Source organism: Electrophorus electricus, chromosome 19, assembly GCF_041902795.1.
Source record: "Electrophorus electricus isolate QZ-2024a chromosome 19, ASM4190279v1, whole genome shotgun sequence".
Classification (NCBI taxonomy): Eukaryota; Metazoa; Chordata; class Actinopteri; order Gymnotiformes; family Gymnotidae; genus Electrophorus; species Electrophorus electricus.
The window spans coordinates 6,730,195-6,742,207 of NC_137515.1; the positions used below are offsets into that span (position 1 = coordinate 6,730,195).

The 12,013-nt window shown below is 46.2% G+C and overlaps 1 protein-coding gene across 5 annotated transcripts in view; it reads right to left on the bottom strand.

Annotated features, from left to right (window-relative positions):
• The window catches only part of erbin (erbb2 interacting protein), a 68,524-nt gene that overhangs the window by 9,623 nt on the left and 46,888 nt on the right, over positions 1 to 12,013 (bottom strand). For all 5 annotated transcript variants that reach the window (XM_081702132.1, XM_081702134.1, XM_081702133.1 and 2 more), the window contains 6 exons: positions 8,706 to 8,830; positions 7,518 to 7,676; positions 6,976 to 7,161; positions 6,520 to 6,637; positions 3,435 to 3,618; positions 620 to 2,108 (listed from right to left, as the gene is read on the bottom strand). In XM_081702132.1, the coding sequence (XP_081558258.1) occupies positions 620 to 2,108; positions 3,435 to 3,618; positions 6,520 to 6,637; positions 6,976 to 7,161; positions 7,518 to 7,676; positions 8,706 to 8,830 (2,261 nt within the window). The remainder of the gene's footprint in view (positions 1 to 619; positions 2,109 to 3,434; positions 3,619 to 6,519; positions 6,638 to 6,975; positions 7,162 to 7,517; positions 7,677 to 8,705; positions 8,831 to 12,013) is intronic.

Sequence of the window (12,013 nt, forward strand, 5' to 3'; positions counted from 1 at the left end):
ATGCATTATTGGTGTGGATCGCTGAAAACATGCAAGGTGTTTATGGAGACAAGGTGTTAAAATAAGCTTCCTTATGGGTTAATAAGAAAGCACAAACATGCAAAACAATTCACACAGGCATGTGTTAATGAAGAACATTCAATGCAGTTGCTAGAGCTATTGCACATAGAACTGAATACAAACAAAAACAGCTCAGGGTGAGTATAAGAGCCAAAACATCATTGGCTAGGACGTGAGCACTCCTGATTATATTAAATTGTATGAAGGGGTTTGTATGCATCAAGGGCAGTCTCGTGGAGACACATCCATCACCACCCATGTAGTTAGGCCTTTATGAGGACCTAAAGAGCTGCATTCTCACACTCAGTAGTAGAGCAGGCTGGATTAACATCTACTGCGACTTTTTTCCCTAAATCACAGAGCAGGCTGGATTAACGTCTCCTGAGTTCCTTTAAATCCAGGCACATTTTTTCCTAAATCAGAGAGCAGGCTGCAAGATATTACATTTTAAAGTACGAACATTTAAAGTGTGAAATATTAGACTATAGAACTGAGAGATCTGAAGTAGCACGAGCCACTTCTATCAGAGAAGGAGAAAACAGTGTGGTTAAGCACTCACCATCTTCTCCATCTTCTTGGCCTCGATATGCCTCATGACCTGGTCTCTCCAGTCTGCTGGCACCCTGCCAGCTCCTCCTAGTGGTCCGTCCAGCAGGGAGTGTTCTGACTTCACCCTGAGATTGGGTCTCTTGCTGGGACTGCCATGCTGGTAGTTGAAGTCACTGACAGACATGGTCCTTTCGGGCAGCTCATGAGGCGGCAGGCGTGCACTGTGGGGCCGGACGGCGTTGGGTTCGTCGACACTGTAGGTGCGAGCTGACAGTGGCCTCTGGAGGGCATAGCTGATGGGCAGTGGCACACGCCCCATGTTGTGGATGTCCCTGTAGGTCAGGTAGTCCACCTCGGGCCCCGGCATGCGGCGGGGGTCCATGCTCATGGAGGCACTGGAGGAGGTGCTGCTCTGTCTCTGCAGGGCGCTTCGCTGGCCTCCAGGAGGAAGCATCCACTCTTTAGCCCACATTTCAGGAGTCTTTGGTGGGCCGCGCTGCTGGGGCTGGTGGGGGTAGGGTGGGGCATTGTTGCGGTTGGAGTAGTTGGTGTTGGCGAGCGAGTGCTGAGGCGGGAGGTAGGCCTGCTCGGGTGGGACTGGCATGCGCTGGCCCCACAGGTTCTCTTTGGGCACTGCGCTGCTGGTGTACTGGACATTGTACTGGGGCGGGGGGCCAGCAGGGTAGCGGGGCGCACTGACCAGCGGTTTGGAGCCAGACAGCAGGTCAGAAGAGGAGGCTGAGGAGCTAGGGTACACCTGCAGTGGCTGGTCGTTGAGAAGCGTGGCTGATCTAGAGCGGACAATGCTCTGACCCTGTGGGCCTAGCCCAGCCTTTGCCTCGTAAGACGAGCTCTCACCCTCGATGGAGTACAGCTTCATCCCTCCAGCCTCCATGTTACTGATGCTCTGGGACTTGATTACAGAAGGGGGAGGACATCGCTTATCAGGTGACAGCTCCTCCGTGCTGCGGGACAGGGACCCGTCACTGGACGCTGTCACCCCGGCCGAGGCGGTCTTCGTGGCCCCGTCGCTGGAGGCTGTCACCCCGGCTGAGACTGTCCTCGTGGCCTCGTACCTCCCCAGCATTTCCTCTGTCCGGCCGTTAAAGTGCTCCCTGGGCAGGGCTTTTCCGTTTGGGTTCCCGTTCTCCAGGTTCTCCAGGGACAGACAAGTGTTGGTGTTGCTGAGCACAAGTTCCCCAGACAACGTGCTCTTGGTCTTCTCTAGGTCCTTATAAGGCCGCATGTTGTCTGGCTGCAGTTTAGCCACATTCATGTTGATCTGGTCCCACTGGCTATAATGCTCTTCCATGCCATTGTTAATGCCCTTCTCGATGAGAGCCAGCCTCTCCTCCATGGACAGGTCGTAGTCACCCATCCTGCAGGCTTTGCTCTCTAGGCTGTGTGGAGTCTTCAGCACGGCTTGCAGGGTAGTCTCTGAGCAGGTCTTGAGCAAGGGGACCATCTCCTTCAGTGGGTTCAGGTTCTCATCCTCATGCCTAAAACAAGGAAATCAGTGTTGAAATATCAAAAGGTGAGTGATGCAATCATCTAGCGGTACGCCCTAGTGTCAGGAGATTGCCGATGCAAACCTAAGAGAGTCTAAGAGCATCAATGAGAGCGTAACTGGCCCTAGTCTCTAAGAGTGTCTATGAGAGCGTAACTGGCCCTAGACTCTAAGAGTGTCTATGAGAGCGTAACTGGCCCTAGTCTCTAAGTGTGTCTATGAGAGCGTAACTGGCCCTAGTCTCTAAGTGTGTCTATGAGAGCGTAACTGGCCCTAGTCTCTAAGAGTGTCTATGAGAGCGTAACTGGCCCTAGTCTCTAAGAGTGTCTATGAGAGCGTAACTGGCCCTAGTCTCTAAGTGTGTCTATGAGAGCGTAACTGGCCCTAGTCTCTAAGTGTGTCTATGAGAGCGTAACTGGCCCTAGTCTCTAAGAGTGTCTATGAGAGCGTAACTGGCCCTAGTCTCTAAGAGTGTCTATGAGAGCGTAACTGGCCCTAGTCTCTAAGAGTGTCTATGAGAGCGTAACTGGCCCTAGTCTCTAAGAGTGTCTATGAGAGCGTAACTGGCCCTAGTCTCTAAGAGTGTCTATGAGAGCGCAACTGGCCCTAGTCTCTAAGAGTGTCTATGAGAGCACAACTGGCCCTAGTCTCCAAGTGTGTCTATGAGAGCACAACTGGCCCTAGTCTCTAAGAGTGTCTATGAGAGCGCAACTGGCCCTAGTCTCTAAGAGTGTCTATGAGAGCGTAACTGGCCCTAGTCTCTAAGAGTGTCTATGAGAGCGTAACTGGCCCTAGTCTCTAAGAGTGTCTATGAGAGCACAACTGGCCCTAGTCTCTAAGTGTGTCTATGAGAGCACAACTGGCCCTAGTCTCTAAGTGTGTCTATGAGAGCGTAACTGGCCCTAGTCTCTAAGTGTGTCTATGAGAGCACAACTGGCCCTAGTCTCTAAGTGGGAAGAAGTGCCTTCTCTCCCATCTCCCACCAGCCAATCACAGGTGTCTTGGGTGTGCTCTCCACCAAGCACTTTCTCACAAGCATTCCCCTACACTGTCATTAAGAAACTTCGACTCATACAATAAATAGTATGGGGCCAAATTAATTTGTTTGATTAACCTGAAATGAACGTGTTTCTTCATGTGTTCCTAGCCCTACAAATCTCCACTCGTTATGTGAATTTTTCAGTAATCATGATCATTGCCCTTGCCATGGCAACTAAGTGCAACTCTGAGCAGGTTCACTCCCTGCGCTGTTACACATTTCGTTTCTACACTAAGAAACCAACACCCCAAGGAGGACGTGACGTGAGCCCATCTTCACCTGTTCTTGGGGACGAAGGACATGTTGGCCTCTCTCTCGGGGGTGCAGAGCGAGTTGTCATGGCTACTGTCTGTGGTCAGTGACACGGAGTCCGACATGCGCGAGGGTGACGAGCAGTTGCTGTTGTTCTGGTTACTGTTGGCCACTGTGTCATCCAGCAGCGAGTCAGCGTCTTTGCTGTCATCTGGGTCAGCAGAAGGGATAGCATGCATTCAGTGGCTGATGCTACTATATCTCTGAACTGGTCGACGAAAAATATCTCTAGATTAAAGCTCGAGTCCATCTAATTTACTACTGCTGCAGTTTACATACCATTTGCAGACACTTAGGAACTGATGATTACAAAAAAAGCACTGACTCACATGTGGCCTAACTGTGTTCATAGCTGAGACATGGTGAGAGCTTTGTGTTCATAGCTGAGAGATGGTGAGAGAGTTCTAACTGTGTTCATAGCTGAGACATGGTGAGAGCTTTGTGTTCATAGCTGAGAGATGGTGAGAGAGTTCTAACTGTGTTTATAGCTGAGACATGGTGAGAGCTTTGTGTTCATAGCTGAGAGATGGTGAGAGAGTTCTAACTGTGTTCATAGCTGAGACATGGTGAGAGCTTTGTGTTCATAGCTGAGAGATGGTGAGAGAGTTCTAACTGTGTTCATAGCTGAGACATGGTGAGAGCTTTGTGTTCATAGCTGAGAGATGGTGAGAGAGTTCTAACTGTGTTCATAGCTGAGACATGGTGAGAGCTTTGTGTTCATAGCTGAGAGATGGTGAGAGAGTTCTAACTGATCATAGCTGAGACATGGTGAGAGCTTTGTGTTCATAGCTGAGAGATGGTGAGAGAGTTCTAACTGATCATAGCTGAGACATGGTGAGAGCTTTGTGTTCATAGCTGAGAGATGGTGAGAGAGTTCTAACTGATCATAGCTGAGACATGGTGAGAGCTTTGTGTTCATAGCTGAGAGATGGTGAGAGAGTTCTAACTGTGTTCATAGCTGAGACATGGTGAGAGCTTTGTGTTCATAGCTGAGAGATGGTGAGAGAGTTCTAACTGTGTTCATAGCTGAGACATGGTGAGAGCTTTGTGTTCATAGCTGAGAGATGGTGAGAGAGTTCTAACTGATCATAGCTGAGACATGGTGAGAGCTTTGTGTTCATAGCTGAGAGATGGTGAGAGAGTTCTAACTGATCATAGCTGAGACATGGTGAGAGCTTTGTGTTCATAGCTGAGAGATGGTGAGAGAGTTCTAACTGATCATAGCTGAGACATGGTGAGAGCTTTGTGTTCATAGCTGAGAGATGGTGAGAGAGTTCTAACTGATCATAGCTGAGACATGGTGAGAGCTTTGTGTTCATAGCTGAGAGATGGTGAGAGAGTTCTAACTGATCATAGCTGAGACATGGTGAGAGCTTTGTGTTCATAGCTGAGAGATGGTGAGAGAGTTCTAACTGATCATAGCTGAGACATGGTGAGAGCTTTGTGTTCATAGCTGAGAGATGGTGAGAGAGTTCTAACTGTGTTCATAGCTGAGACATGGTGAGAGCTTTGTGTTCATAGCTGAGAGATGGTGAGAGAGTTCTAACTGTGTTCATAGCTGAGACATGGTGAAAGCTTTGTGTTCATAGCTGAGAGATGGTGAGAGAGTTCTAACTGTGTTCATAGCTGAGACATGGTGAGAGCTTTGTGTTCATAGCTGAGAGATGGTGAGAGAGTTCTAACTGTGTTCATAGCTGAGACATGGTGAGAGCTTTGTGTTCATAGCTGAGAGATGGTGAGAGAGTTCTAACTGTGTTTATAGCTGAGACATGGTGAGAGCTTTGTGTTCATAGCTGAGAGATGGTGAGAGAGTTCTAACTGTGTTCATAGCTGAGACATGGTGAGAGCTTTGTGTTCATAGCTGAGAGATGGTGAGAGAGTTCTAACTGTGTTCATAGCTGAGACATGGTGAGAGCTTTGTGTTCATAGCTGAGAGATGGTGAGAGAGTTCTAACTGTGTTCATAGCTGAGACATGGTGAGAGCTTTGTGTTCATAGCTGAGAGATGGTGAGAGTTCTAACTGTGTTCATAGCTGAGACATGGTGAGAGCTTTGTGTTCATAGCTGAGAGATGGTGAGAGAGTTCTAACTGATCATAGCTGAGACATGGTGAGAGCTTTGTGTTCATAGCTGAGAGATGGTGAGAGAGTTCTAACTGTGTTTATAGCTGAGACATGGTGAGAGCTTTGTGTTCATAGCTGAGAGATGGTGAGAGAGTTCTAACTGTGTTTATAGCTGAGACATGGTGAGAGCTTTGTGTTCATAGCTGAGAGATGGTGAGAGAGTTCTAACTGTGTTTATAGCTGAGACATGGTGAGAGCTTTGTGTTCATAGCTGAGAGATGGTGAGAGAGTTCTAACTGTGTTCATAGCTGAGACATGGTGAGAGCTTTGTGTTCATAGCTGAGAGATGGTGAGAGAGTTCTAACTGTGTTTATAGCTGAGACATGGTGAGAGCTTTGTGTTCATAGCTGAGAGATGGTGAGAGAGTTCTAACTGTGTTTATAGCTGAGACATGGTGAGAGCTTTGTGTTCATAGCTGAGAGATGGTGAGAGAGTTCTAACTGTGTTCATAGCTGAGACATGGTGAGAGCTTTGTGTTCATAGCTGAGAGATGGTGAGAGAGTTCTAACTGTGTTCATAGCTGAGACATGGTGAGAAAGTTCTAACTGTGTTCATAGCTGAGACATGGTGAGAGCTTTGTGTTCATAGCTGAGACATGGTAAGAGCTTTGTGTTCATAGCTGAGAGATGGTGAGAGAGTTCTAACTGTGATCATAGCTGAGACATGGTGAGAGCTTTGTGTTCATAGCTGAGACATGGTAAGAGCTTTGTGTTCATAGCTGAGACATGGTAAGAGCTTTGTGTTCATAGCTGAGACATGGTAAGAGCTTTGTGTTCATAGCTGAGACATGGTAATAGCTTTGTCTTCATAGCTGAGACATGGTGAGAGTTTTGTGTTCATAGCTGAGACATGGTGAGAGTTCTAACTGTGTTCATAGCTGAAACACGGTGAGAGAGTTCTGTGTTCATAGCTGAACACATATCATAACACCTTTTTTGTCCTTGCTGAGTGCCACCACTTTAGGCTGGTTAATGGAGATCTCGATGAGTGGAGGTCTCATCTCCGCAATCTTCATCTCTTCTTCCTCTGATGACAGCTCCTCTGAATCCTGGGTGAAGCAAAGTGATTTAGCAAATGGAGCTAATGCACACCTAAAGAAACACCCACACCGCCATTAATAAAAGTCAGACACAGTCTGCCTGTAAGCACTGTAATTACTGGTGAAGGTTCTCTCATCTGGACTGTGTTAACTCAGTGTTAACTACTCACTCTACTCTACTTTCAACATTTACTGTGAAAAAAGAATCTCAACTATATTTTCCATATAAGCTCTGTTACACTGCAACAGTTGCACTACTGTCAAAAAGCCAGGTGAGGCTCTGCAAAACTCCAGCTGAGTGTCGCAGCTCATGACTGAAGCCATTCACTGGTGGGATGGACGGGCACCTCAGGTATTTCCTCATAGTGGACTGTGGTTCTAGTGCTTTCCGAGCCCGGCACAGGAACCCTCTCAGGATCGTGGCTGTCTGGAACGTCTCTCTGCTCAGGGGGTGTGCTGCTCTGGATGCTGGCCTCCGTGGCATCGGCCTCACCCTCCAGAACTTTGCCGTTGGCGCAAGGACTTTCAATCACCTGGTGAAGGCAGCAGAGAGCCAACAGCGTAATTTACTCACATAATCAACCCTCCAGATGATGGATCCGAATATCATCCGATGATCTCGACCTCCATTAAGACTGACTCTGGCTTACTTGCATTAGCATTCATCTTCAAGACACTAATAACCATCAATAACAATCAATCAAGGTGATCTATATCTATTGCTGCAAAAGTAGAAGCCCATTCATGTAGTCGGTAGTGGGACTGCAGCTTCAGCACAGTGTTACTCTAGAGAAACATCTTAAGCAAGTAGTCCGCGTGCACACACAATGCAGGCCTTCCTTCTGCAGTGCGATCACTGTATTTGGGGCTGGCATGAACGTGAGCTCACCTTTACCCCCACACTCTGCACTCCCAGGTGGTTCCTCTCGCTGACCGCCTCGTCAGCGGACTCGTCCTCCTTGAGCCGGTGTGCCACGGACTGCGCCGTCTTCACCATGTTCTTCAGCTCGTCGGGGTACGGGGTCGGGTAGCGCCTTAGGTTCCCTTCCTGCATGCGTACACGCACGCATACGCACAAGTATGCACGCACGCATGCACAAGCCATCAGAGGGGTACTCTCAGTGCCGCTCCACTGTGCTGCTAACTGCTCTTGGTTAGCTTACATTCGTTGTTGGCCACATTAGAATTTGGGGTTGAGGTATTCATTTAGCGCATTGTTGATGGTCATGTGCTGTGCTGTCTGCACCTTTTAGAATTGAGCATTGAAAGGTGTTGTGAATTAGGGTGCATGGTGACCAGACTGACAGTGGGGTCGCTCACAGGCCACTCAGCCCCATCAGACAAGGACAGCTTGAGTGACTGCATGTGGCTCCAGCAACTTAAACTAGCCAGACAGCCATAATGCAACACCACAAGGGGCGTGTGTGTGTGAATAGCGAATGAGAGACAGATGAAGGAAAAATAAGGGCAAGGTAGAGAGAAAAAGAGAGATATAACACAGAGGACAGAGATCTGACTGCAGTGACAACACTTTACAAACCAATGGTGGCTGTAAAGCCCTCTGCATCGTACCCAATGGCAGGGTGTGAAAAAGGTTGCAATTGTTTTTCTGGTCAGGTGACAGGGTGCTTATGAATTATTCCAATGGGACACACTATGACAGTTCCCTGGAACAGTCAGAGGCAAACCAGGTAACACAAGCCCTGTACAGGCTGGTAACACGCCTGGGATGACTGTCAGAATCAACACGAAAGACATCTGGAAGGCATCCGGAAGTGCGGCCAAGCCCGGGCTGCACCTGCACCGAGTTGTACACGTTGCATGCGTTTCATTACGGGATGTGTCAGGTTAACGCTTTGGCTACAGGCCCTAAGGGATAATCACCGATGGATTAGATAGCTCAGTATACCCGAGACTTTCTCCCCCTCAGGGACGAGGAAGAGCTGTAACTGAAGATACAGACAGCAAATGAGAGAAAGTATAGTTCAGTATAAATAAAAAAAATGAGGGGTATAAATGAAAGTAGAACTGACAGATGTAGGCCTGGGGTGGCGTGTGCTGGGGACGGAACACTCACCCGTGTGGGTGTCTCGCGTTCATCCTTCACGTCCTCGTCACAGTCAAATGCCACCTGGGCCCGTTGTTTCCTCTGCTCCTCCCAAAGAGTGGGGTTGAAGCTCTCACTGTCTGAGGTAGGCACAACTGAGGGAGAAAGACGGAGAGAGAGAGAAAGATGGGGAGAGGGAGGGTCAGAAAGGGGGAAGACAGAGAGTCAAAACTCACATCATAAAAAGGTAGTGATTCAAAAAGTGTAGATATGCATGCTCTATAACTGCTTCTAGTCTTTTTTTTTTTTACATTAGTTATATAGTTGTGTTCAAAATAATAGCAGTGTGTTTAAAAAGGTGAGTAAAGCTCAAAATCTTTATAATAGTTTTTATTTCCATGCATTAGGAACACTGCACATTATATTCTAAATCAAAACATTAAGAAAAATGTATCAAGTTTTTAATTACTTTACAGAAAATGAAGAAAAATGAATATTGGGCTGTTCAAAAAAATAGCAGTGTCTACATTTTTCTTCACAAACTCAAATATTTACTGTATAAACTGTAAAATCTTTAGGATTTAGCATCGCTGTGAATCACTAAACTAATATTTAGTTGTATAACCACTGTTTCTGAAAACTGCTTCACATCTGTGTGGCATGGAGTTGACCAAATTCTGGCACCTGTGAACAGGTATTCCAGCCCAGGATAATTTGATAACTTTCCACAATTCCTCTGCATTTCTTGGTTTTGCCTCAGAAACAGCATTTTTGATGCCCTCCCACAGGTTTTCGATTAGATTAAGGTCCGGGGATTGGGCTGGCTACTCCATAACTTTAATTTTGTTGGTCTGGAACCAAGATGCTGCTCGCTTACTGGTGTGTTTGGGGTCATTGTCTTGTTGAAACACCCATTTCAAGGGCATTTCCTCTTCAGCATAAGGCAACATGACCTCTTCAAGTATTTTGATATATGCAAACTGATCCATGATCCCTGGTATGCGATAAATAGGCCTGACAGCATAGTAAGAGAAACATCCCCATATCATGATGCCTGCACCACCATGCTTCACTGTCTTCAGAGTGTTCTGTGGCTTGAATTCAGTGTTTGGGGGTCGTCTGACAAACTGTCTGTGAACCTTGGATCCAAAAAGAACAATCTTACTTTCATCAGTCCACAAAATGTTTCTCAATTTCTCTTTAGGCCAGTCCATGTGTTCTTGGGCAAATTCTAACGTCTTCAGCACGTCTCTTTTTTAACAGTGGGACTTTGCGGGGGCTTCTTGCCGATACATTAGCTTCACACAAGCATCTTCTAATTGTCACAGTACTCACAGGTAACTTCAGACCGTCTTTGATCACCCTGGAGCTGATCATTGGCTGAGTCTTTGCCATTCTGGCTATTCTTCGATCCATTCGAATGGTAGTCTTCCGTTTTCTTCCACGTCTCTCTGGTTTTGTTTTCCATTTTAAAGCATTGGAGATCATTTTAGCCGAGCAGCCTATCATTTTCTGCACTTCTTTATATGTTTTCCCCTCTCCAATCAACGTTTTAATCAAAGTATGCTGTTCTTCTGAACAATGTCTGGAACGACCCATTTTTCTCAGGTTTTCAGAGAGAAATGCATGTACAACATGTGTTGGCTTCATCCTTAAATAAAGGCCACCTGACTGACATCTGTTTTTTCACAGAATGAATGACCTCACTAATTGAACTCCACACTGCTATTATTTTGAACATGCCTGTTTGAATTAATTATTCAATTACACAAACTCAGGGACGTGCATATCATGAATGTTGGGTCTGATGGTTTTCTATGACTCTACTACACCTACTGGTAAATTATTTGCCATGTAGTAATATCATTTCTACCAAAAACAGTGATTGATCTGGTTAGTCATGTTGGACTGCTATTATTTTGAACACAACTGTATGTACTCAGGTTAAGTGATGTCATCTGTTCTATGCATAAATGAGACATATGGACTTTATGGCCTTTATGAATAACTGATTTTTTAAAAATAATGAGCATAGAAAAACATGCTTGGTGCAAATTTAAAGGGTTCATACACAGTAGATAGAAGCACCATGTTCTTCAGGGTTCCAGTTCTGCCAGAGCAATCAACAGATTCATCTTGCACACAACACCCAGCACTTCTGTCTCCAGTGCCATGTCTATGCTATTGTCTAGAGAAGCCTCACGACCACTTCTCAACACTGAGAGAGACTGGGAAAACAGCTCTGCCCCCCAAATCCCCTGCCAACCTGCCTGGCTCTGCTAGCAAATGACGTTCCCTTTCCTGAAGAGTTTTGGAGTTGCTAGGAGACAGGTTCAGACTTTTTAATCTCTGCCCTCTGGAATTTGGCGAGGCTCTCCCTTTGTGGTTCGCCTCTCTATGCTGTTCCCGTTAACAATGGAAGGGCTTGTGTATTCAAGCACAAAACGGAGCGGGGCACCGTGTGGGTGGAGTCAGCGAGGAGGTGCAGGTAAGCGGCATTGTAACAGCATGTGCAGGCACCTGGGAGAGGAGCAGTTCACCCAAAAACAGCCACTTAGTGACGCACGACGGCTGGAGGGGCCAGCTAACATTACACCAGCGTTGCCATGGGAACCGGTCTCCACTAGTGACCTGCCAGGCGAGTATTCTATTAAGGCCATCGCATTCATGACATGATTTGTGGTCCTTAGTTCTGAAGATTATGATATTTTTTTAGGGTTTAAGTACATAGTGCTGAACTCTATTGTAATTGCTCAGATGGATTCTTAAGATTAATTTTCTCTGCTAAAATGAATTGTGCAGACCAAACCATAAGGGCAACAGACAATAAACAAGGAAAAGGTGGAGTGTGTGAAGCCTTATACTCAAGTACAGGCACATTAAAACATCCCATAAATGTTCAAACCATAAGTCACAGAAAAAAAAAATCCTTTTTGTGTCTTAATCCTTGGCTTTTGATGAATTACTCCAAGTTCTGCCCATCAAATGCCATCATGGCTGATTTTGTGCAAATTTGAATAACAAAACATTCTCAAGTCTGAACATAGATAATTAGAAAAAAAAAGTGACATTTGTCAATAATAAAGCTGTCTTATGCCAATCAATAGTCCAGGGGCGGAACTTTATTTACTTTAACAGGTGTCTACATAAGCATGATAAGGACTTTTAAAACAACTGTAACTACTGAATGGCTTCGTCAATTTTTATGCAATTTTAAAGACTTATAACTATTGATTTTTGGGATAGGATTTTAAGTCAGTGGCACTTTATGCACTATCACTTGCAGAAAAGGCTGTTCGGATGAAGCTGCAGTTTGGCCTGCTGCTTCTGTGGGCTTG